General features: G+C 40.6%; 1 protein-coding gene across 1 annotated transcript; it reads left to right on the plus strand.

Annotated features, from left to right (window-relative positions):
• Positions 1 to 14,204: 14,204 nt before the first annotated feature.
• Positions 14,205 to 25,372, plus strand: ZFP64 (ZFP64 zinc finger protein). Its single transcript, XM_069805000.1, has 6 exons — positions 14,205 to 14,361; positions 14,880 to 15,119; positions 16,502 to 16,663; positions 17,664 to 17,726; positions 18,319 to 18,570; positions 22,450 to 25,372. The coding sequence occupies exons 1-6, from the start codon at positions 14,295 to 14,297 to the stop codon at positions 23,748 to 23,750; spliced, it is 2,085 nt and encodes a 694-aa protein (XP_069661101.1). The 5' UTR covers positions 14,205 to 14,294; the 3' UTR covers positions 23,751 to 25,372.
• The last annotated feature ends 1,930 nt before the right edge of the window (positions 25,373 to 27,302 follow it).

Consider the following 27,302-nt stretch of genomic DNA (forward strand, 5'->3'; position numbering starts at 1 on the left):
GTTTAAATCTGCCTCCCTCAAAGCAGAAACTCTTATGCTGTTGTTCTACCTACAGTTAAAACTGTTTCTCTGGTATTTCTGTACTCGAGAAAGTTAGGAAAATACATTGCTGCTTATTTAGATAGGAAAGGACTTGAATTTTTCAAATTTCTGAAGAGAACAGTAAGCAGCAGCTAGTGCCTTGCATGTACTCTTTCTGAAGGTGCTCAAGCAAAGATATCTTTGAAGACATTAAAGGGCAAAGAGTTTAAAATAAAAGGCAAAGCTGGGGCTTGTTCCAGGAGCCACATTGTCAAGCCTTGGAGTCCTCTGAGATGGGTGAGGACAACGGGGGGGTCACTGAAGGAAGGCAATGGGGCCGTGAGTGCAGACAACACGTGCCTAGAGGAGAAGGAGGTGCTCAACTCCCATGAGGAATCAAACTGCCTTACAAGAATGCCTCCCTCAGTAATCTAAAATTTGTCTGCCTTCTGCATTTGATCTCCTTATTTTCTTCTTATATGCTTTTTTAATGCTGTTTGTAGCCATTTCAATTATGTGATTTTCTTATCTGTATACCATTGAGAATACTGTACAAGACTTTATAAACAGCTACTAAGTTTATCTGCCTGTCATTTGGTTTTCATTATGCGAGATAACAATCTTTCTCATATCTTATAAGAAGATATAACGTGATTGTTTCTAAATGGGGAGGGGAAAAAAAGTCTAGTCTGCATTATCCTTAGCCTCGTAGTATTTGTAATGTCAGTAGTGTCAGCACAATCTCCAACATTTTTCCTTGCTGTGGTCCAGGAAAAATTATCTCTCTAGTTTTTTGTGTTTGCTGCTATCTCCTCTTTTTCTCCATTTTAGGCACAGTGAGTTTCTTATCTGGAGCACGGTTATGTGGCCACAGATTTGCCTATATTCAGTCTGATCATTCCTAACTCTTTCATGGGGCTCATGCACTGAAGGGAAGGATGAGAGGCAATTGTCAACAGTTCGCTGTATTAAATATGGATAGATATTATTCATGTAATTTGACAGTTCTTGACTTTCAGCTGTATAATGACAGTGAAACGGTAGGAATTTCAGCAGCCGAACTTCTGTCTTACTTCAAGATAAGCTTATCAACTGTAGCCTGAATCCATTCAACTCATAAGCAGATCAAAACTCATGTCATGCTGAACTGCTCTGCTGATTCCTGCTTCCTACTATTGCTTTACATGTCCATATGGTCTTAGTTGTTTGCCATCTTACAGTTATTTTGCAAGGTTTTTAGGAGACAGACTGTCTCTTGTATTTGTTCAGCACCTTGTACAGTGAAGCCACGGATCCTGCTTGATGGCACCAAATGCTCATGTAACATAAATAACATGTAATGAAGTGATAATAGGTGATGGTCAGCCCTAGTATTTTTTTCTCTCTTCATCAGTTATGCACTTGATCTATGAAGAGTAGCTGCTTTCTTTGGATTCCCATTTAACGTGAAAAAATGCCCTGAGGTTCCTCTCGTGCTATTTATGCCAGAGATTCAGAGGATCTCTGAACAATATGCTGGAATCATGCGTATCATTTGGGCGCTCCCACCACCGCAGCATGGTGTGGCAGCTGCAGACTAAACAATGTCTTTAGGTTAAGGATTGATCAACTGTCTGGGGAATTTCCATGCTCCCTTACGTGTCTTCCAGATTACAACACTGTTTCCAAACTGGTGGGATTGGGAGGGGGGGGCAGTGGAACTGGAGAACTTTTGGCAGCTGAATGTTCAATTTAAAAAAAAAAACCACCAAAATTGTGCAAGCAAATGTGAAATCTCTCTTTATGCATCTCATTAATTTTCTTCTCTGCCAGTTCACTGGACTTTGAACTTACAGGGGCTGTAAACTCCTCTGGGCAAGGATTGTCTTTCTGTTTTGTGCCTGTACAATGAAAAGCATAAAAACATACAAAAATGTGCAAATGTTGCTACTGGCTGTGGCCATAGATTGGTGTCCCATCTTCAGCTAGACCTTGTCCACTTCCATTGTGTCCATTACCCCCCCCCTCTAGCTGCCAAATATGGGACACTAAAGAAAGTCAATCACTATGGACTTCCCCAGAATATTTTCAAATAATTTATGTTTATCAAATCGTTGTTGATATGTTTTTCTTCTGAAAGTGTACTGAAAGTACTTTTGAGTACACTTTTGAGCAGCAGTAAACAAAAATGATCATTATCAGAGTAATGGAAGATACAGAAGATTTGCAATTTCTTAACAGTAAGAAACCCTTTGCTATTTAACTTTTCACTATAATATGTTGGTAGAAATATGACTTCAGGTTTCAGAATTAAATGCATGCCTCAGTGGCTCAGTTTATGCATTCATAATTATGTTTACAATTAGAAATAATGTAATCAGGAATAGAATTTTTTCTATTGGCTGACTGCACAAAATGAGTTGGGGAGAAAAAGTAGTTTTAAACCATGCTTTCTTCCCCACAATTTAGGATCATTTAAGCTTCATCTCTGACATATATTAGGAAATTATAAGCTAATGAAGTCCATATGGGGCAGTATTACAGCTAAAGAATGCTGGGTCCCTCACTAGATTCCCTTTTGCACAGCAAATCCCCAAATGCTGCGGATGCAGTAACAGCACATAAAATCACTGCGGTGACTCTGCGCGATTACATCGTGCAATGGTTTCCTGTAAATATTTTAATTCCTTTATAACAGAAAAGTGAAGCTTTAAATGGAAAAGTGGATGGGGAGGGGGCGCACGGCATCGTGTAATTCAGAATTCACGTGCCCTGCTAGGCAGGGTTAATGGGCATTGCCCTGCAGTAAACCGGCTCCTGTGAATCCTTGAAATGTCAAAGTGGTACAAAACAAGATTGTGAACCAGGTCTTTCTGGTGTTAAATGGAGGCTGCAGGGCAGCTCTAAACCCAAATGCATAATTTGTAGACACAGGATGTCATTTACGATTGCTTACCTCTCATTAAAACTAATCAGAATGGCTTTCTGTGAAAAATTGATTTTTAATTGGAAAAGTTAAATCTGTGAACCTGCTTTATTTTTTCTTGAAAAGCTGGAAACATTTCGCTAGGAACTGATGGAGAATGTCCTTGTTTGCTGATAGTTTTAAAAGCACTGAATGACCTTTTTTTCCTTCAGTGTTTGGCCAAAATTAGCAATGAAAAATATTTGTTTGCATGCTTTGCACAGTGATTTTTGTCAGAAAAGTCATCTTCCATCAACAACAAAAAAATTTCAACGGATATTTTCACTTGCCAGATTGAGAAGCACATTAATGCTGGGATGCAAACAGGAGGGCAGACTCAAACAGTGGGCTTCCACACTTCTCATGATACTTTTCAACAGGACTGTCACCAGCAGCACAAGGTGCAGCAATGTCAGTTTTAATTAAAACCTTTCATTTTACCTACCGCACAGAACAGCTGCAGCATAAACTGAGAAGAAAAGGCACCACAACATGTACAAGTTCAGGTTTTGTTGAACATAAATAGGAGACATTACTAATGTGAACCCCACACAAAGCTGGTTCATCCCATAAATTCTAGAAAATGTTGATCACTTCTGTCCCCGTTTTGGCTGGGATAGAGTTAATTGTCTTCCTAGTAGCTGGTACAGTGCTGCGTTTTGGATTTAGTGTGAGAATAATGTTGATAACACGCTGATGTTTTAGTTGTTGCTAAGTAGCACTTATCCCAAGTTAAGGATTTTTCAGTTCCCCGTGCTCTGCCAGCAGCAGGTGCACAAGAAGCTGGGAGGGAGCACGGCCAGGACAGCTGACCCGAACTAGCCAAAGGGATATTCCAGACCATAGAATGTCATGCCCAGTATATAAACTGGGGGGAGTTGGCCGGGAGGGGCAGATCACTGCTCGGGCATCGGTCCGCAGGTGGTGAGCAATTGCATTGTGCATCACTTGTCTTTTCTTGGGTTTTATTTCTCTCTCTTTTTGTTATATTCCTTTTCATAACTATTATTATTGTTGTTATTATATTTTATTTTAGTTATTAAGCCATTCTTATCTCAACCCGCAAGTTTTACTTTTTCTTTTTTCCCCAATTCTCCTCCCCACCCCACTGGGAAGGGGGAGGAGTGAGTGAGTGGCTGTGTGGTGCTGAGCTGCTGGCTGGGGTTAAACCACGACAGCTTCTCCCCAGAATGCTCCACACAAACTGTTGCTGATTTTCAAAGAGCATCAGCTAGAAAAATTTGCAGGGTTTAGTTGTTTTTTTTCCCCTCAAACAGTGAAAGGCAACCAACTATTATATGCTTCGATGTATGTGTAACTAGCTTATGAATCACAGCTAGGTACCGTTAAATAAGTAGCCCACAGAAGCTGCTGAATCTAATTCAGTAACAATTACAAATTTAAGCTTGCTCCCCAGGCTTTCCAAAGAAAAGAATACTTTTTATAGGGTGGATAGTACTGTTTACTGTTACTAACCACAGTCAAACTGTGAAGATGTTTAAGATGAAGAGGCTTTAGGTAACACAGTTGTAGGTATCAAGTTCTTTGTGAATTTCAGTGTGACTGAAAGACTTGACAATACAAAATCTTAAACCTCCATAAATAGATGGTAACTCTCCCTCTCTCCCCAAGCCCCAGGACTGCCCTGTGTACAGCTGCTCATCCCTGCCTGACGATTTCACCTGCTGCTCTGACTCAGATGCCACGGCTCTTTTAGGATGTTCAACCTTATTTTTTGAAGTGGTCAGTGTAGTTCTCCAGCTCTTTTAGCAGTAGAGCCAAAAGAATGACTTGGGGTGAAAGACAATCCTGGGCAGAGAGGCCGATGCAAGTATGTACGCTTTATGCCGACCCATCACACAGGATAAATCTTGCCTGGAGTTGAATGCCCACTTGAGTATGTAGAGAATGAGCTGGATCAGCAGGTGTGATCCTGAAGGAGATAAATTATCTCCTTCCCCAGCAATTACAATGGGGCTGGAAGTGTGTACCACAAACCTGGGGTGGGCCCTAACCTCCCTGAGGACCCGTTATTAAGTAATTACTACAGGATATCATAAGCTGGTGTGTCTGATAGTCCTTGTCTTATCAATCTGAGCTGCAGGTGTGAAGGTGTAAGTAAAAACTCACTCTGAAGCAGCTCTGTGAGCAGAAAGACTACCATGGACCAGCCAGCCTGAGTCCCCCAGCAGAGGTGCCTGGTGTTTCCCAACCCCTTCCACCCAAAATCAACCAAGCGAGCAAAGATGATTGACACAAACGCGTTAGCTGAAACAGAGTAGGGAGCATTTACAATGACCGCCCTGGCGTAAGGCTGTGGAGGTGGGAATGCCCTGCGTGGGGAGCACTTGACAAGGACCTGAAAATGGTAATATCTTCTCCAGGCAGCTGGATCTGGAGGAGGACATCTGCATCCAGCCTCACTAGCACTGCTAAGTCCCCTTTGCCTCCGTTTCCCCTTACATGCAAAAGGCATGTAAACATATTTATCTCCAAGGAGGGGGAAACTGCTAATTAGATAATGATAGTCAAGTTATTTTAAATTGAAAATTCACTAAGTCTGGTGTGCAATGTGTTTTTATTTCTTTGCTTGTTTTTCAAAGATTTTTTTTTTCTTTGTGAGCGTTCACAGAAATATCCTTGCAAGATGTGCATCTCATTTTCATGAGAATTTTTATTAAAACCCCAGGGAACAGCAACTATATTACCTGAAGTTACCTTTATATCATAAGATATAGGTAGCAACTAGTCAAGAGACACAAAGGACATTTGGAATTTAAACTTGTTAGGTGTTCTGCTTAATATAGCTGAGCAAGAATTTATGCTGGCATTGAAGTTTTCAGAGCTAGGCTATGCTATTTAAAATGGAATTTCACACTGATGAGCCTAAAAGAAAATAATGTGTGGAAGGAGATTTCAAAATATACTCAGTAGTATCAGTCGTTCCGTATAAACAGAAAAAAAATTACAAATACAACCAAATAGCACCCTCTTCCGGACACTAACACCCATGCAAAATGCTTTTTCGAAAATACAGATTCTGCAGCAAGCCATAAGAGCTATGCTGGCCCTAAAGGAGAAAGGGAGAGAAGGTAAGATGCTGTAGATAATGTTTCACATTCCATTTTCCAAGAAAAACGTAGAAAATATTACTCTACTTTTATTTTTCTGTATGTTTTATATTAAATCATTAAAAACTAACAGAGAGCAAATTTGCTTCAAAAGTAGATCCTAGTTATGAAAGGTTCGTTTTCATCACAGTTTTATCATTGCTGTAAGACCTTTCAGGTGGGTCACTCAACAGATCTCGTTAATAATTTTTTGTATCCAACAGATACCTCTTTTTTGTCTATTTCCGAGCTTATCATAAAAAAGATTTTTTTTTTTCACTATGTACGTTCAGAAAATAGTTTGTGGAGCTACTTTTTATTCTGTAGTTCTTTATGAGAAAATGTATTTTATGTATTTGATATTCTGCTTTCTTCAGGAAGATGCTCTTATGTTTCTGATTCCTGACTGGATAAATTTAATTCTTAAGTTCAAGTTTCCACTGCAAATTTAAAATTTGCTTTCAATGGATATGTTGCCACACTCACTGAAACTCGTGACACCTGATAATAGATGAATGAATTTGTTATAGGATTGCTGGAAAGCAAACACATACGACCATGGGGAATACTACCATGATAAAGATTTAACTGTAAAATGAAAGTGAGTAGCAGCTGAAGTTCAGAGAGTATTTCCCTAGATGTGATTTTTGTATGCAGATGTTATTCTAAAGGAACTTAAGATGTTACCCCCTCAAGTTTGTTACCCTTTTCATGATCTTTTCAGTGCCTGAAAAAATAAAGTACCAACATCTTGTGACATGAACACAAAGCTAAAGCCTTCTTTCAGAAGGATTATAATTTTTTAAATTATTTTTCTGTGCAGTGGGCGGTACAGAGTTCAAGAATAGTAGCATGAAGTTGTGGTGCAAAAACAAAATACTCTTTATTATTATTATTATTTTACATCAAGACTGACCAAGCTAAATACCTTGATAACTAGAGATCAGTAGATATAATTTTCTAGTTGGAATATCCTCTGATGCTTTGTAAAATAGCAATAGGTTTATACAGTTCAAATGCAGAGTTCTTTGTGCACTATTTCTGACAAAGAAGATTTGGAATCATACTTCTTCTCTGTGTCATGGCTGAGTTAATTAAAATTTGCACACAAAGAAAGTGGCTCATATACTTTGTTTATCATTCTAACAATATCAAATGTAATCTACAATAGTATAAAATGAAACTCAACTCTTGCTCACTTGAATAATCCTACTAAGCTCAGAATAGGACTTTCCTTGTAAAAAAGACTTGCAGTTGTCAGGAGCTGTAGCTCCAATGCCCAGGACATGGTATTTAATAACAACTGATGTATAATTACACAAAACAAAAGGAATTTTCTTTTTATCTGTGATCAGCTAATCTAGCTAAAGAAATCTTTTAATTTAAAAGTTAGAGAGGTTTGCTCTCCAATAGCCAAGATATAAGCAGAAGTCCTTCTTACTGTCATCTGACAGTAAAACATTCTGCTTTTATGGACTTCTGCAGAAACCATGGTGGTGTGAAGAGAAAACCCAGTAAAGGTGGTTTTGCGGCAAATTGATAGGCATTGCTTGTACTGAAATTCTGCAGTCTTTTCTGTATGCACAGACTTCATGAAAGATGGTAAGATTTATAGAGAAAAACTGAAGGAAGAAGATTATTTTTGGTAAGCTTTGGAGTGTATGAATTAATAAATTCTAGTTGTCCTGGCTCTTAGGAATTCCATTCTGTCTAAATTTCAGTTTTGTTTTCTACTTTCCCTCCCCGATAGAGTTGAACCTGGGAATAGCATCACTCAATGGCTCGTTAGTTTGATAAAGTGGCAAAAGTGACTATAGCTACAATGGGTACTTCTAGCTCAGAAGCATTTATAGGTCTCAAGGGAATTCTGAAAAACACCAGAAAGTCTTTAGGTACTGAATCACAGGCAAGTATTTTGAATCTTTAATTTTTTTTTATATATTCTTTTCTATGAGAATGTCAGAACTAAAATATGGAATATGCTTTTCCCACTTGGTTTCTATTACTTGTAAAGCATTCAAAAGCTTCTAGAATAAAATTACCTCTATGCCCTGCTAGGGAGCAGGCAAAACTCCACTGAGTATCAAGGGAGTCCCTCTGCTAGTGTTGCTTTCCATTTTTAACCCAAATATAATAATAAAAATGACTAAATATTAGACTGGAGCTGTACAATCTTAGATCCAGCATTTATTTGTTATCATGTTGATCCCAGTGGAGTTTTACTGTACTTTTATATTTACACAAAACGTGCTGAAATATATTCCGCAAATTAACTAGTTTATTTTCAGGTGTGACATATTCATCATCATAATAATGTAAGTTTGTTTTAAAAGTTTGTGCAGATTATGATAGCAGCCAATTTGCATTTAGAAAAAAAGAAACAGAAATGCAAAGAGATAAGAGGTGCAGGAAGGAAGGGAAGGTATAGCAGAGAAATGGTTTGCAAAGAAAAAAGTGAATTGCAGATAACAGATTAAAAAAAACAAAACAAAATTACAAAGCTTCAAAAAATCCAAGAGTTTTAGAACAGTTTAGGGATACTCTAATTCAGCAAAAATCCAAAGTCCGCAGAACTCTCAGGAGAGAAAGGGGCACAGAACATTTTCTTAAGGATGATCAGAGCCTGATATCGGAACAGCTTTTTCACGCACAAAGCCCCACGCCACCGCAGGCTGCCTGTGCACGCTGCTATGGCAGTAACAAAAATGGAGAGCTCAGGTGCGCATCCACTGATGCAGCTGGTCACTTGTTCTCACGTACCGCCGCACCTCCATCCGCGTACGCAGTAGCTGAGCGAGGAGACTGCGCCAACCAGGGCTGCCAGGCACCGGGTAAAGGACAATTTATGCCGAGAAGCAGCTGCAGATAATCGGGAATTCCCTGAGAAGCTGAATTCAATCCTGAAACAATATAGCTAACTTTTCTAATCATAACTGCGTATTTTCCATTGTGTGAAAGACAGTGAAGCATAGTGGCATAGTTAACCCCATAAAACCCTGAAAATTTCCCCTGTGTGGATTTAGGTCTGCTTTCTGACAGTGAATAATTAGACATCTCAACATAAAAATACATTTCTATTTTGTTACAGTATTCATTTGAGGTTTAATCACAGTTGTCAATGTGCTATTTCAGTGAATAATATTTTCATATTGAGTTATTTTACAGTTTGTACAGCAGTAAGAAATATCTTAAGGTACTAACTGATTATTTAGACTTTATTTATTGTAAAGGAAAGCAATGACATTGAAAATATTGTATAAATAGCAAATACATTAAACAGCAAAATCCCTACCTTACATTATGAATTGAAATGACATTATTTTAAAACGTTTGAAGAACATCATTATAATTATATGTTATCAACACAGAGACAGATTACCTATTATTTTAACATAATTAATTTGAGCTCAGTGCATTTATGTTGCTGTGTATGTCTTTATCCATCAATATAATTATGAAATGCTAAAAATTGGGGTTTGAATCTTCAAGTTATTTTAATTGGCTGGGTTTTTTCTCTAAATCCACCGTTCATTTGTCTCCATCTTCACCGTCTGAAATTTTTAATTACAATTTACATTTCTTTTTTGTCTGTCCCCTAGGCCACATTCCAATCTCGCTTGTGATGTTTTCGCACCAGGGCCTTCAGGAGAGATAAGCTTTCCCTCTTCAGTGACCACTGGCTTATAACCAAGTTTATATTCTTTTCTTGCCATACTGAGGGGGTTTTTTCATGTCTTATTGGTATGTTCTCCTTCATTTATACTTTCATACCGCTGGTTTCTGTCATTTTTTTCTCTTTTAAACCTGTCCTCCTCCATCCAGTGTGAAAGGCAAGCAAAACCATAAATGGTATAATATTTTAACGGGCTTTCTCTATGTCAGGGTTTGTTCTCCTGTCTAGCTCAACTGATAACTCTCTTCCCAGTACTTCAATAGGTTTGGATTTGTTTTTTTTTCTCTCTGCTTGCAAGGTAGGATACGTTGCCCCTGTGTGATCTCAGATGGGGGGGTGGGGCATGGATGCAAGCTCTGTATGAAGGTAAAAGTCTCAACATTTCTTGTCGTACATAAATGTCTGTCTCCAGGAAAGCATTGAGGCCACAGCTGTCCAACACAGTGCCCGGGAACGCCTGTCTCCGAGGCTCTGATGAGGCCTGACTTTTTTATGCCTCTGTCTGATTTTTTTTCCTTCTCTCTCATGATTGACATTTGTCTTTTCTGGGCCTTGTTTGCTTGCACTGCACTTGTAGGGAGCCTGAAGCACTGCAGTATTTTCATTTCAGTCAGGTTAAGGGTGACGAAGATTACACATGCATACTGATTTATGCCTTAAAGGCTGAAAATAGTGTCAAGTGTGATCTCAGCAGAGCTCTGCTCGATGACTCAAGTGCTCGGTGCAGTGTTATACTCTCAGACATCAATCCTCATCCAGTAAAACGAAAACTCTCTGTCCAGAACATCGTTCAATGAAGCCCTGATCTGTAAGTGTTATTAGTTATTAATAAGATAATAATGGTGTTTTCAACGTTCATGCCAAAGCCAGAAATGAGCCTTTATCAGGCTAAGTACTGTTGAAACAGAAAGCAGTGAGCAGTGCCAGCCTCAAAGAGCTTTCACTGTAAATGTGCACTTGATAACCAGTATCTCTGCAAGCCATGTTATGCACATACTTGTGTGCTTCTGAGAATATTTCACTATGAAGGTCTTATGCAAAGAGGCAATATAACTGTAAGTCAAATGTTTTTAAACACAGGTCCTTACATTATTATATTTGGAAGTGGCATATGTCAGGAGTTCTTGTAAATAGCAGTAGATCTGAAGGTGGCTGTTATCCCAAAGACATGAGGCATTTTAAAATATATCAAGCTCTGCATTAGGTTGAACTCACTGCCTATTGACTGTATTTCCTTCTTCTAACCATATGTGTAAAACAAAAGCAAAACAAAACCCAGAGAGTGAGTGATTTGACAATTAATATTCCCTTAAGCTACAAAAGGCCAGGGACTTGAACCACAGGCACCTGCACTGCAAGCTACCGGTTCTTCTTGTGCAGGTGCCGTTCTCTCTCTGGTTTTAACCACACATAGCTGCCTGGACCTGAAAAACTTTTCCCAGCACAGTCATTATCAAAATTCATACATCCTTATGAAAAGCATGAATTTGGCCCCACCTCCTCTTCCCCCAATGAAAAAACCTGAAGATTCCTAGCCAAGCTGTATTTGCAGCATGCTGGGAAATACCAGAGGTGGGAAGAACAACCCAAGAGCAGTCCAAGACTAGCACTTTCCTTCCAACTGCCTTCAGCCCTTGCCAGCACAGCAAACTAAGCAGTTCAGTTTGCTAGTGATCAAGCGCTTTTTGCAAGACAGCTGGAACGAATGATGGAAGGGGTGGAGGGAATTCCTCTTTCAGATGCCAGTTGCAGCAGTACAGTTAGCTCTGAATCTTTTCCTGTAAGTTAATTTAACACATCTTGTTAATAGTGTCCATTTGAAGAATGTAGCAAATGTTTCTAAAAGAGCTGGTAATGCACCAGACACAAAACCATTCATATGTGACTCAGTAGTGCAACCTCAGACCATCCCTGTATCAATTTTGTTACCCTGCCACCCAGTCTGAAGGAGCAAGCACATCAGCGAGTACGGCTGCAATACTCTTTCCCTGCTGTATTTGTTCTGGCAGTCAAAAGGGGTCACATAGCCTGCCTAACTGTCATTACAGGTCCTTGGATAAGTGAAAATTCACTTTAAAAAAACACAATGCCTATTCTTTTCTAATCAAGTCAAGCAGGCTTGTATTCTAATGAAAAGGCATTAAACCAAGGGAGAAATAGATAAAAATAAGTTATGCTGTACTCCAAAGTACACCTGTGACTGCAGCTATAACTGGTGGATAGACAGACAGGCAGACACTCTGTCAGCTTTGGAAACGGGTCATAGTATTCTGGAAAAAACAGCAAAATGAGTTAAAAGTCAGCTTTCAGGTCTACAGCTCTATCTATACTGTGGAAAAAATAGATTTGGGTTGATTACTCTTACTCTAAGATATAATTTCTTTTGTATATATTCCCCAAACAGTCTCATCAGCACTAGCCATATTCTTATTTCTGTGCTATGCTTTGTAGGTACTGGCTGTGTAGCCATGCTAACATAAAACCATCTATATTTCCAGAATCAATGTAAATTCCTTAATTTTTATTATTTTGGAGGCGAGGGGGGATTCCAAATAAATTTTGAAACTCCTAGTAATGTTCCGCATTCAATATGCATCATGTGGAGTTTATGTGGTTTCCTTCTTCGTTAGTATTTTAATATGTTAATCAAACATTTAATCTAAAATTGGATTAAAATATACCTGAGGTCTTGAAGTGCTCTAAATTTGATCCTTGCAACCAGCACTATGACGTGCTATTGAACACAGTTAGCAGGTTTCAAAGGCCGGAACTAGGATTATCACCTTTTGTGTCTTATCTTGGCCCCCTAACAATCCCATGTCTGCGCTATATTGTTTTGGGAAAATGGGTCAACGGAAATGTCAAGCAGACACCACTTTCCCAGGAAAATAAAACTTCAAGTGTAATATGAACTGGCATCTGAAATTCTGGATTTGTTTAGTGCATACACAAACTATTCTGCATTTATTAATGAATACACCGTCACCTCCACACAGCTATAAAAGCATTCAGCAACAAAATCAAATTCACAAGGAGAAAGCAGAATTAATAGTTTGTTTTCCCATTCATGTTCATCCACATTGTATGATCTTCAGTTACCCATGTTAGTCCATTTTCTTCCCTCTGCAGCCACTTTACCCCTGCATCACCAAGTAAGTGTTTTCCTCCCCACTGCTGTGCACTCCCCAGAGCACAGAAGAAATATCGGTGCCTAACACAAGTCTGAAGGTAGCAGGAACCTGAACTGGATGCAAAGTGCACATAGATGGAATATGTCTGTCAGGCTTCAGCTGCCAAACACTGAGTCTTCACCGATCACATGCAAATGGATGGTCTTATAGCTTGGTTAAATTCAAGTAGGAAAAGGCATCTACCCAAAGCAAAGGCCATCTGACTTCCGAATTTCCATTTTCTACTCAGTGCTGTGGGTCTTTCCTGAAGAGCTGCATTTTTAATATAGGGCAAAGCAACATAACTTTCAGTGAGCTGGCACTCTGAAAGAGCTCAGCCAGTTTGTTGCTGCAAAGCAGTAAACGTACTTGGCACAAAACATGTCAATCCCCCCTAAAAAGGGGTGTCATCCTATGGGAAAGTTTTCTCCAACCCTAAGCAAGAGGAACGCTATCTGCCTGTAATGCACACTGAGGCGTATATCCAGAAACCCACTCAAACAACAGAGAGGCTTTCCAGTAACTTCCGTGGGTATCAGATTCTTATTTGGCACTATAAATGAAATTATCTTTGAGATTTGGGGTGAGCATGACTGAAGGAAAGGTTGAGGGCATGTGGAAGCCAAATGGCCTGTAAGACGAGAGGTCTTGAAAAGCAAGATTGTCAAAAACAGTGGGAGTATCAGAGTGGTTTTCTGGCAATTATGCCCGTGCAACCGGTTTGGTTCTCTGCGGAGTTATTAGTGTTGTGCTAGCAATAAACGTGATTTCACAGGAAGACCAGCAATAGGACCCAAAAGAAAAAGCCAAAACCTAAGGCTGGCTTTCACTGCTTCGACTACCCCAAGATTTAATCCCCGCGTCAGCCCTAACCCGCTGCCAAGCTCCCGCAAGCACTGCTAGACAAATTAAAGCTCTAACTTAAGATTAAGGCCTTTGTGGGAAGCAGGCTGAGGCACGCGTGAGGCCTCAGCCCCGCTACCGCCGCGGCCCCCTCAGGGCCGGGCCCGAGCAGCCACCCGCTCCACAGCCAGGGCGCCCACGGGAGAACGCAGGGCGCAGGGGCCTCGCTTTGGCGGCCGCGGGGTTTAATAACGGCGGTTTGGCTCGTCAGGGACGTTCCTGCCCGGGGGTGGCCCAGGCGAGAGGCAGCTCCGGCCGCGCTAAAGCCAGGCGGGGGGCGGCAGCGGCGGGAGCCCTCAGGCCGCCGGTAGGTGAGGGCAGCCGCAGCCTCGGCGCCGCCACTGAGCATGCTCGGCTCCTCCACATCCGCCCTCGCTCGGCGGCCGAGAGGCGCGGGAGGGGGGGGAGAGGTTCCCCGTCGGTAAAAAGCCCCTTGCAGGTGGCGGAGGAGGCGTGCGGGGCTGGCGGCCGCCATGAACCCCGGCGGCGGCGGCGGCGGCGGCGGGGGGGCGGCGCCGGCTTTCCCCGGCCCCGTGCAGTGTAAGTGCCGCTGCGCGCCAGCGGGCTATGCGCGCTCCGGGGCCCGCGCGGCGGTTAAGCCGAATTGAGCCGGGGCCTGGGCAGGCCCCGAAACCTGAGTAGTGCATGAAACTAGGCGGGAGCGGAGCCCGGGAACCTGGCTGTGGGGGGGGCGGGGGGGGAACCCGGGAATCTGGGTGAGCGCCGTGGCCGCGCAGGCGGTGAGGGGCTGCGGGCCGGGCCGGGCGGTGGGCCCCGGGGCGGTGGCCCCCCCCCACCCCGGGCAAGCTCTGTGGAGCCAGGCCGCGGCCGCTGGGGACCCCCCGCGGGACCCTGAGACCTTCGGGGCCGGCAGCCCCCCCCGCCCCGGGTGCCCCGCAGCGCCCTAATTGACCCCCACAGCTCCAGGCCGGGCCCTGAGGGGCTCCCCCGCGGCCGGGGCGTTTGGTCAGCGGGAGGTCGGTGTGTCAGTTAGGGGGGTTTCACCCGTTCCCGTTTTCTCAAAAACGAGTTGTTGACCCTGGTGCTGTTTTCCACAGTTCCCGGCGGCACCACCGTGCTGGTGGAGCTCACCCCCGACATCCACATTTGTGGCATCTGCAAGCAGCAGTTCAATAACCTCGATGCCTTCGTTGGGCACAAGCAAAGCGGTTGCCAGCTCACTAGTGCGACAGCCGGGGCCACCAGTACGGTCCAGTTTGTGTCGGAAGAAACGGTGCCGTCGACGCAGGCACAAACGTCGACCAGGACCATCGCTTCGGAGACCCAAACCATCACAGGTACCGCGGTCTTACGTACCAGGAGCTTGAAAGCACTCGACTCCTGCAAAGTGGCAGCGTTACATAGCCCTCTGCTCGTGCAGACCGTCCCCGTCGCGCTGAGCTAAAATACGTTTTCAGATTAGTCGTCACGTACCTGCAAGCAAAGGAAGAAAAATAAGTGGCGTGCTGCCTTCTTGGCTTTGGTATGACCACAGTTACCGAATTTGCTAGTGGAGATACGAGTTCGCTTAGAGACTCGCTTAAGTGTTGTATAACCAACTAGCGCAAACTAATTAAAATTGTCAATACTTACGGAAAATAATCAAATTACGATGCATTTTATTTTTTAAGAGTGCTCTTGATGAAAAACAGACACAGAATTGCTGTCGGGCGCCAATCCAGGCCTCTTTATGTGAGAACACTGCATTCCCTAACATTGCTCCCATAACTAATTGGCAGGAAAAATATTACTCAAAATTTCTGCCTATGTGAAGGCTCAAGTGAGGTCCTGATCCTGGAGACATTTAAATAAAACTAGAATTTTGTTCCGTGTGTGAAGGTTTGCCCTTCTATATATAGTTTTATTTTATTTTGGTCTGGGACCTTACTAAAATCCGAATTATTTGACTTTAATTTGGATAGACAGATTAGGGCAGAGAATCTGGAAGAGCAGTGAAACAAACCGAATTCAGGGCTCACTTCCAGGAATTTTTGTATTATAATCCCTCAACTCACTGTGGGTTTTGGATGAGTCATTTTTCTGCTTCATATTTACTCATCTTTAAAATGAGGGCAGTTATATCCTTCTGCCCTTTTGGGGTATAATAGCGTTGTTTAATTGATTTAAAAGCTGCTACTTTGGCTGAGATCGTTTCAGCTGTTATTCTTGTGAGTAACAGCTAAAAACAGTGTAGTTGAAAGAGGCTGAACTTTTTTAACAATTTAAAAAAAAAATTGTTTACATGTTGTCAAAAAGGCATCATTTGCTGTGTAAGTAATTCGAGGTTTTTTCTCCTTTGGGCTGTAGCACAGCCACTGTTGAAAAACAAACATACCTTTGTTAATGTAAGACCTGGACAGGCATCAGAAAAAAATGAACTTCTGAAGAAACTGAACAGTGCGGTCGGATAGGATTCAAAGGGAGACAAGCAGGCCTACATAGGGTTGTATTAAGTTCAGCATGGCTCATCAGGTCTTGATGGAATTTTCACTGACAGCAGGTTAGCAAGGGAGAGAAAAGTCTTTTTCCTTTCCCCCTCCCCCAGGTGAGTAGGAACCCAGGAACAGAATGTTGCTGGAAAAAACAGAATAGAGAAGGAATTAATGAAAATAGAAAATAATTAGATTTTTCTGATTGGAGAAGTTAATATTCTCAAATTTAAGCTTTTCTTTGTGTTTAGTTTCTGCACCAGAGTTTGTTTTTGAGCATGGCTATCAAACGTACCTGCCCAGTGAGAGCAGTGAGCCTCCAACTGCTGCTATCGTCTCTACACCACCAAAAGCGCGTTCAAGAAAATCCACTTCCTCACTTACACAGAAGAAACTAAACTGCTGCTATCCAGGTAAGATGTGGGCTATACCTTCTTCCTTTTCATTTTAAAATTGATAGGTTTCGTATAGTGATATGCACAGTAGCTCTGTCTTAAACAGTTAAGATGTGCAGAACCTGGAAGGCAACCTACTTATGAAGGGTGTGATGTACTACCGTTGATACCAGTAGTAGTTTTGCTATTGATTTCACGTGCTTAGATTTTGGTCCTATATACTGTGGTATACTCTGCTATGCTGCAGTGGATTTGCTTATAGATATTGGCCTATGCCCATACCCATAGCAATGTAAGAGCAGAGTCTTGCTACCTTTTTGCTAACCACCATTGTTGTACATGAGAAATATACATGCATTTTGCATTATATGTTTTGTCTTTAGTCAGTTAGCATTTTTATGAGGATGGATTGAACTGAAGTATTTGGAGACCTTAATGAGTAAAAACCATGCAATATGCAGAAAACTTGTGCAGAGACAGCCGTGTAGATGAGTAGTCATGTTAACGGTAGCAAAAGTTACAGTATCTCTTTGCAAGCTTGCCTTCATTTGAAAGGCATATTTCAAATGCTTAGCATTCATTTCCGTGCTCTAAAACTGTAGCACTCTCCACTTGGATAGAATTCCTGAATGGTGAGCTGTTACCTGAGTTCCCAATTGCACTAACTTGAAGTCATATGTGGAATTAATTAGTTCCCCCAGCATCCCCTGTGTACTGTAAAGAGCATCTCAAATCCTAGGCAAAGATTCCAAAGAATTTGTTTCAAAGCTTACAGAAAACGGTAATGTAGAGAGTGAATTGCCTCCTAGGGGAAGCGTTAGAAAACTATTCATAAGTAAGCCGGTCACTATTTTAAGTAGATGTGAGTAAACAGGATGGGGAATTCTTTTTCTGTTAATACTGAATTTTAAAGAAAATGGTCTTGAAAATAAACATAATTCCCAGAATATGGTAGTATATTTTTATTATTTTTTTAGATTTTATTTGAATTTAATGATCTTAATCTTGCCATTTTCAGGTTGCCAGTTCAAGACTTCCTATGGCATGAAGGATATGGAACGTCATCTACGAACACACACAGGTCTATACAATTGCTATATTTTGGTTTTGATTGATTTCCTCCTTTTGGCTTTTTGCCAAAAGGTATTTTCCTACAAAATAGCATATCTATAGAATGTCTGTACATTCTAGTATTGTAGTTGTCTCTGCCTGGGGAATTGCCCTTTTTGGGTAGGCCGTGTCTCCCTATGGGCGGTAGCACTCAGCTATGAAACATGAACACTGTACATCGATTTAAGGCACAGTTAAATTTCTAAGGTGCAGATCACGTGTTTATCAGGGTGCAGTGTGGTGGTAGTGCATAAACCTAGTTTATTCTTCATATGGAACAATGATTCCAACATTTCACCTCCTTTCCCCCTAAACCGCAACTTCAGAGTTTTAAAGGGAGAAGGTTCCAAAGGGTTATATTTGTTGTACTTGTGCATGCAGCCTTCTGGAGCATAGAAGAGTTCTTGGCTGATAGGATGGCTGCTGAAATCCAATGTCCAGCTTTTGAAAACTAGCCCCGTTTCTGTTAAGTGTTTAGTGTGTGCTTTTTTTTTTTTAATTGCAACAATACCCTTATGTTGCAAAAATTTTTGATGTGTTGATGCTCTTCTGTTTGTTTTCAGGAGACAAGCCCCATAAATGTGAAGTTTGCAACAAATGTTTTAGTCGTAAAGATAAGCTGAAGATGCATATGCGTTCTCATACTGGGGTGAAGCCTTACAAATGTAAACACTGTGACTATGCAGCTGCTGACAGCAGCAGTCTCAACAAGCACCAGCGCATTCACTCCAACGAGCGTCCTTTTAAATGCCAGATCTGTCCTTATGCAAGCCGCAACTCTAGCCAGCTAACTGTACATCTCAGATCCCACACAGGTAAGTTTATACTAAAATTCAGATCTGTAAAGGTTTGAAGGTCATAGGGAAGATTTTAAAAGGTATACAGGTGTCAAGATGCCAGAAACGGCCTATTTGAATTCTCAAAAGCACCTAGGCATCCAGCTTCTGTGAATTTCTTGGGCATAGAATCTAGCAGGGCAATACAGCTCTACTAAAAATACCTGGAAGCAATCAGAAGACAGATCTGACTCTTCGTAGATTTTCTTCTAAATTGATTCTGAAACTGCCTATTAGATGTTCTCAAACCAGTAGAACTGAAGGATCTAATTGCTTGATTGATTGTTTAAGAGTATCTAGGTTCCTATCTGTGTCTCTCAGATCTGGTCCACTATATTAGAAACACTGAAATTACTTTATAATTGAACTAGTTATATCAGTGCAAACCTCAGCTGCATAGCTTAAATTTTCTTGCATCAATAAATTAGCAAGTAATTAGCAATTTAAGTTACATCTTTTTTTTGACCTTTCTTTGTGGTACCTTCCATGTGCAGACTCATGGACATTAACAGCATAGCATGAGCAGCCAGAACTATATGCTGCCCATATAATTTTTTTCTCTATGGATAGAAAGCTTTAGCCTCCAGGCTTATAAACGTTGTATCATTTTATATTTGCATTATTTGCCTAAGTTTCATTTTAATCAGATTTCTCTTTTATGGATTGTTCCTAGAAGAGATTTGCTGTAAAGGTACTGCTGTACAGTTGTCTTTGTACAGTTGTCTTTGTATGTTGTTTTTCACCTAATCCAGGGTACTGGATTAGTTTCTGTGTTGTCTTTTATACATTTGATTAGTTCTGTGAATTTTAGCTGCAAGGTGGTTATGGTTCAGTGATTACTAGATTAGCTTTGAACCTACCCTACATCTGATTCTGAATTCGAGTACTAAACAACATTAGTTCAGATGTGTGCAAGATGGGATTTATTTTGAGTAGATAAAAGAAAGAAATCCCTTGTGCATTGTGAAGGAGGGGAGGGTTAAACCAATCTGTCTCTAGCAGAAAAGAATCTTTTATACTTCACAAATCTGCTGTGATGGAACAGGCAGGACTGTCAGGCAGTGGTCTTAAAAGTTTCTCTCTTTCTATTGCTATATAAGAAGATGCGATGGTCAGTCAAAATAGTATGGGTTGTTATGAGAAGTTATCTGTAAGTAAACACTAGTCAGAAAATATGGTATTGCATTTTCCCAGTGTCATATGAGAGCATGCATACTTGTGCATTTATGTACATGGGCAGATATGCTCTGAATTTGGCTGTGGGAGAACCTATGAATGATCATGGTTCTCTTGTATTTCCAGTAGTTAGATTTTTGTGGCATTAAATACTGCAGTAGTTGGGAAGGGGTTTTAGGCTTCCTTCTTTATTTTTGGCAGATCAGTCTGTTGTATCTTAAGCAATGGAATTATGCTAAAATTCAAGTCTTTAGTTTTGTTGTCTCTTCCATTTCTCCAAAATAAATCGTCTTTTGCAAAACGACTTTTTTCTTTGATTCACTGGAAGGAGGCATGAGAATTTTCAAAGTAATCATTTCATCCTTGTTAGGCTACAAAGCTGTTATGCACAATTTTAGGAGAAAAGTAAGACTAGTGAGACTGGTATGTAGAATACATTGCTTACTGGAATTAAATAAGTCATTCTCTAGAAGGTGAGTGTAATCTACATTGCTCTGAGTGAGATCATCTGCATAACATTACTTGTTGAACTAGTCATCTAAGATCAGTTTCCTGTTAATTTGAGTAAAACTACTCCTACAATTAGTAATTCCAGGATCAGACACTCACTTTTTTTTAAGCTATATTCTGTCAGTGTCAATTAGGTATGGACAGAAATGTAAGGAAATATAAGTAATAGACTACTCTTTAAATAAACTGAACCAACATACTTTGCTATATTCAGTAAAATTACTAATTCATTTTCATATATTGTGCTACCCTGTATGTGAAAATGAAGTCATTGAAATATGTACTGTGCCTTCATCAGCAAAGTAGATAAAAATTCAGTAGCTGAGTATGCAGTTGAGACTGCACTGTTTGTTCATGTAGTTTATTTTACATCTTCATTAATAAAATCTGTTTAATATAGATAATGCACCATGTATCTCAATTATTAAACAGATACATGGATTAGCACAGTAGGCCACAACTTGATTTGAAAAATATGTAGCTAAACCTATGACATATGTAGCTGGATAAGCAAATTATGCAAAATTATACAGCTATCAAAAACTCTATAAAATATTAACTTATAAAATAAATCAGCCATTTGCAGTTTGATTATTAAAGAAGATAAATGCTTGCTGAAGTAAGTATACTCTCTTTTTCCTTCCCCCGCCAAGGGTATCTTAGAACCTAATGACGCAATTCTTCCAGTTTTTCAAAATAATACCTACCTAAAGACTTCATGGGTAGGTATGTTGGAGAACTACATATTTAGATTAAAGAAAAAAAGTGAACAGTTATTTAGTTGGGTTGGTAGGTTTGCTTTGGATTTTTTTTTAATTACTTCAGAGTGGAGTCACTGGTCTTTACCCTGGAATTGATTATGGACTAAACAGAGCTACAGCTTAATTTGGTCATACATGTTGTGACACAAGCCTGCAAATAAAGAAAATGCAAAATAGTGGTTTAGATCCAGGCAATTCAAATGGTTATTCATGTAGGTCGTCTGACATAAATAGGCTTACAAGGATCTTGCAGTTGAGTGTTAGATTTCTGGATCAGCATTGCTCTGGAAAAAAAAAAAAAAAAAAACCACCAAAAAAATCCCCAGGCACTTACGAATATTTTCTATACCTGTTTGCGTGAGTACAAACTGATATTGTGAGGATACAAACTGATATTAGATTTTCTTGAATTGATCTGTGGAACATTATTAGGTATGATACATGGTGCAAATATCTCTTGGTTGCTGTAATGTCAGAAAAACAAAAGCTTAATGTTACTTCTCTGTGTAAGCACATTTCCCTAGAGTCACATACTTGCATGCATGTTTCATTAGTCTCACATTTGTCTTTTCCAGTTGCAGTTATGTAGCTGTGATCCCTCTTTTTTTTTTTTTTTTTTCCCCTCTCTCCTATAGCTGTAGTAATCCTATGGTTGTGTAGTCACCTGACACTGACCTAGGTATGGACTTTTGTCCCTACATCTCCCTATGTTCTGGAAAAGAGTTTCCACTGCCTTCCTGTGCCAGCAATAGTATTTGTGCCGCACCACACGAACCAAGCCAAAAAAAGTAATCAGTTTTTCTTGTCAACTAATCGAACTCACCATGTGAACAAATGTACAAGAAAGGCAGTAAGGAATATATGGTTGAGCAGTAAGGCTGGTGCCCATTAAGCATCTGTTTCTGCAGTAGCCTACCATTTACCTAGGCTTAAAGTTAACCTACAAGCCTCCCTGTAAATCTTGTGGTAATAACCCAAGACTTGAATGTCTTTACGCTGTTTTCTTAGACTTCAAAAGTATAGCAGCTGTTAAAGTTACAGTGTTTATTTTTGTTAATTTTAAACACTAGTTGAGTTATACTGTTGCTAAAAAGGGACAAGGGAGAAACTTCAGTCACTTATCTGAAGCACACTGAACAGTTCTACACATAAAACAATCTGAAAATGGAGAATATATAAGATGCAGACATCAAAAAGGAACAGATGTGGGCAGGCATGCTCATGGAGAGTTTGCACCCAAATGCACCAGGTGATAAATACTGTGCCATTAAAGTTCTCTACATCTTGAAAATATGTTGGGAGTTTACAGGTATTTAGAACAAGTCAGCTGTACATAATTCATTATAGCATTGGTCTCTCCAGTGGATCTTGGTGTCTTATGTGTGATTTGAACTGTGTTTTTTGTTGACAGGAGATGCTCCTTTCCAATGCCAGATGTGTCCTGCTAAATTTAAAATCAACTCAGACTTGAAGAGGCACATGCGTGTGCATTCTGGTGAGAAACCTTATAAATGTGAGTTCTGTGAGGTCCGGTGTGCCATGAAAGGAAACTTGAAATCACACATTCGTATCAAGCACAGCATGGAAAATACTCTCAAGTGTCCAGAGTGTGAATTTCAGTGTGGAAACAAAACAAGCCTTCGGCACCACATAAGAACTCATCAGCCCGAACAACCAGTGAAGTGCTCAGAGTGCAACTACTCTTGCTCCAACAAGGCAGCTCTGAAGGTGCACGAGCGAATTCATTGCAAAGATCGTCCTTTCAAATGTGAATTCTGCAGCTTTGATACCAAGCAGCGGAGCAACCTCACGACTCATGTGAGGAAAGCTCATGGTGACAAAGTCAAGACCAAGAAGCAAACAGTGGAGAAGAAGGAAGGAGATAGGCCAAAGCAAGGTGGCTCCAGGCAAGTTGCCAAATTGGATGCCAAGAAAGCATTTAAATGTGACCTGTGTGATGCTTCCTTTGTCCGAGAAGATTCTCTTAGGAGTCATAAGAAGCAGCACAGTATGTATAATGGATCTAAAAATAATGAACTGGCTGTTCTACAGCTCCAGATGGATCCCAGTCGGCAGACCAGTGCCCCAATTACTGTCAGTCACCTCCAGGTCCCACTTCAGGCTGCTCAGGTTTCTCCATACAACGAGGGAAGGGTCAAGATCATTGTGGGTCACCAGGTCCCTCAGACTAACAGTATCGTTCAGGCTGCGTCTGTGAATGTCATGCCTCCTACGTTAGTTAGCCAGAATCAGGAAGACCTCTCGGCCAACAGCCGCTTGCAGCTTCTGGGCCAAGTCAGTTTGTTGGCACCACCTCCACCTCCCATATCTCAAAGCGAAGCAGGGCCGGTGGCACAACCAGCAGTTCTTCTCACAACCCATGACCAAAGTGATGGAAGTGCTTTACATCAAACTCTCATTCCTGCTGCTCCTGTTGGCAGTCATGAGGCTTCAGCAAACCAAGCTTTCATCACCAGCTCTGGAATCAGCTGCTCTGACTTAGAAGGCCTTAATGCTTTGATACAAGAAGGAGCAACAGAAGTGACTGTGGTTAGTGATGGAGGTCAGAGCATAACAGTGTCCACTTCAGCTCCACCTCCTCCTATCTTTTCTTCATCCTCTCACACAGAAGCCCCGAAGCAGACCTATTCTATCATTCAAAGTGGAGCCCATACAGCTTTGCTATGTCCAGCAGACTCCATACCAGATTAGTCGCAAAGTACTATTACTAAACAAATTTCAGTCTCAGAGGCAGTGCTGAATTCAGCAGAAATGCATAGGACATAAGTGAATGACGATTTGTCCTACAAAGCCAAATACCTTCCACTTACACATTTTACTTGTCTGTACATGGAAACATAACGTCTTGTATGTGAAAAAGGCTGTGTATATTTATGTGCCTCTATTGAAACTGGAGGCTGTATTCTTTGTAAAACCTGAGCATCAAAGCAACTGTTGACAATTTCACCAAGCAGTAAGCTTCCCAGAATATGATCCTTGTATTGTGCTGGCTAAAATAAGAAAGCCTCACCTTACGATGAATTACCTTCACAGCAGGCTCGTTCTTTCATGCACACGCAAAAAGGTAATAGTCCAAGCCATTCCGAAGTATATTTTTAGGTGAAGTCTGTTTCAATTACATGCTATGTATTCATTAACTGCACCTGGCTGATTGTTGATCTGTAAGAAATGTCTACTACTGGGTCTAATGCAGCCCTAGTAAAGTTTAAGGGGCCTATTTCTTAATATCTGTAGAAGTTGCTAGCACCTGGCACTTAATCTGAAAATGCTTATGCAGAAGACCAGGTGATCTTTCTTAGAAGACAAAAGAATTTTGTCTGTCCATCAGTAATAACTAACTTTGTTAGCAAGAACACTATTGAAAATTATATATACAGCACAGTGATCTCTGTCAGAGGCACCTGTGTTTTAAAGAACAAAACAACTGCAAATATATATTTTTACAAACACTACTTAAATTTTGTTTTTATTTTGATGCTGCCTGTTTGTAGTTGCACGGTTGGTAAAAGTACATTACATTTTGCCTCTGTTTTTTTCAAGTGAAAGGGGAAAAAGGGAAAGATAGAATTCATTCCATTTAAAATAAAAAAGTAGATTGTAATCTAAGGTCTGAAACTCTAGCGTAAATTCAGTTTGGATCACAATGAGGTAGTAACTTACCATTATGTGATGCATGTTTCTATAACACATGAATTCTAGGCTGTATTTTGAAATATGCAATATTTTAGTCCTGTCTGGTGAGCATTCTTGTAGTAGTTGCAAATAATATCTTCACTACCAAACTATCTAGTTAAAGAACAGACTCAAGTTGGGGAAAACAGACACCTGTGTAGGCGTCTGGATCTGCAAAAATCAGAGATCATTTCACATCCAGACAGCATCCCAAGGACAATTGTTAACATACATGAAGACTGAAAAGAGACTGTTATCAAAATTAGCTCTGAGATTCCCTCTTGGGGAATCAAAGTCAAGTTAAATTTCACAGTATTTGCTAGTGGGAGACATTGAATGGTTGCTTTATGTGCTAGAAACATGCTTGGAAAACTTATGAAGATTATATAATTAGGGCCACTTTCTGAATAGGCCTCGTGTTTGACATTTTTAGTTTGTACAGCCTTTATTTTGTGCATGTGGGGGTGCTTCCCACTCCTTCCCTCTGTGTGGTACATACTCCACATACAGTGTAAGGCTTCCTGCTTTACAATGACGAGTAAGAAAATGCAGTCATAACTCACAAGTACAGTCATACAGGCTGTTCTTGAAAATGTGACTTTAGGGTTGTTTTTTTTTAAATAAGGGTTGTTTAAACTTGACTGCTTCAGTATTGCTGTCTTCATTATTTATGGGAAATAGTATTTTTGAAGATCCATATCTCTTATGCCTTCCTAATCCTTGATTCTAAATTAATGTTCTTTTAAAACAAAAAAACCCTTCCAAGTAACGTTGGTTTTAAAATCTGGGGTTTGATTTGAACTGTCTGACAGTGTGCCTGACATTTGTGGATGTCAGAAAAGACCACACTCCAGTTAGAGGGAGAAGCTTCATAAATGCTTCATTAAAAAGGCATTATTAAAGACTTGTTTCCTAGCCCCATGCCATATTGAAATATGAAGCAAAAGTTCTAAGTTCACAGACAGTTGTGTTTCAGGGTTTATTATTCCCTATGCTTGTTCTCCAACTTTTCTGGTGATACAGGTTTGTCACCTGTTAATTATCTCTTCCCTGCAGATAGATGATTCAAGGAGCTGACAAGACCCAGTTCCAAGTCACCAAGCACACCTATTTTTATATAAATTAGATCACTGCAGAACATTCATTGAGAACAATAAATTGAAAGCCTAGATACTTTGAATTTTAACGCTGGTGTTGCTGTTTTGTGGCTCTCCAGTCATGTTTCATTGTTGTGCCTATAGCAAAGACCTGATCATTACATTTCAACTGTGTTGATATTACTTGTAAAGCACTTGGAAGATAAAAGACATCACAGGTAAGTGCTTGATGTTATTATATGTGGTCCCTGATACCCAGGTTGTAAATGATCACTGGAGCAGCATAGATCAAACACTTAGTTATCTTTGAATTAAAATGCATGGCGTAGTAGCGATTCTTCACTATTAACCCATCTCCAAATGTATGTGTACGTATGTGCATGATCTATACCATCAGGCTGTGTACAGTGTTTCTGTGCACTGGGCCAATAGTTATTGTAAACACTAGTGAAAGATTGGGCACTTTCAGTCCTGTAACAGTAAATACACATTTTTCACCCAGCTTAGAGGGGTTCTAGACTATGTGCAGCACTGGCGTCACAGGGGAGGAGATGCTTCCCCAGGAGTGCGAGTGCCTGGCAGGGCTGAGCTGCACAGGCTGTGACCGTGTGCTGACGGGCAGCTGAGCTGCAGGAGAGCAAGCTTGGGGAAAGTTCAGTGCAGTTGAAGTTCAAGTCTATTTGACCTGGAGAGGCAGCTGGGGCTCCTTCAGGTCATCTCGGTGGTCCAGTTTACAGCACTGCTCCACAGTTACACTAGCATAGCAAAGTAGATGGTAAACTACAACCAAGATCAAACCAGAGATAGGTCGGGCAGGAGATTTCTTCCAACTCCTTTTTTTTTTTTTTTTTTTTTTTTTTTTTTTTTGCCAAATTGTAATGCTGAGCAATGCAAGTGGTGATAGCAAATTACACTCTCAGCTTTCAAAACCTGTGCTAGGTCTTTGAATAGGATTAACCAGTCCATTGGTGACCTAGGTTTTAATACCAGTTACTGTATATTTTCCCTTTATTGTTAGACAAAAGAATCTAAATTGATCTGCCCTCACATACTTGGTTTTGTGACTGGTAAGTCTGCCTCTGTATCTGCTTGCTCACAGGCCATGTTCCCAATACTTCCTGCTGGTTGATTTTATGAAGGCTGGTAATCTCAAGGATAATTATTTAATTTTAATTTCTACAAGCCATGTAGGTACAGAGTTTAAGTAGCCCAGCTAAGGGACTTGCATGTCAGGAGTCCCCAGTGATGGAGCTTTCCAAGTGCTCCAGCTGGACGAGAAACTTCTGCCTGGTGGTGGGACAGGAGCTGGTGGAAATGCGCTGCTCTGGGTTTAGAGCTGGTCGCTGTATGTTCCTACAAAAGGAGTGGTACCCTTATTTTAAGACAAAAGTTTGGAGGTAGTTAGACTAGCTGCTGATAGGCAAGCTTTCAGGTGTAGAAAATTGTACCAAGCCTGAAAACTTGAAAGTGCAAA

The sequence above is a fragment of the Haliaeetus albicilla genome, chromosome 2 (assembly GCF_947461875.1).
Source record: "Haliaeetus albicilla chromosome 2, bHalAlb1.1, whole genome shotgun sequence".
Lineage (NCBI taxonomy): Eukaryota > Metazoa > Chordata > Aves > Accipitriformes > Accipitridae > Haliaeetus > Haliaeetus albicilla.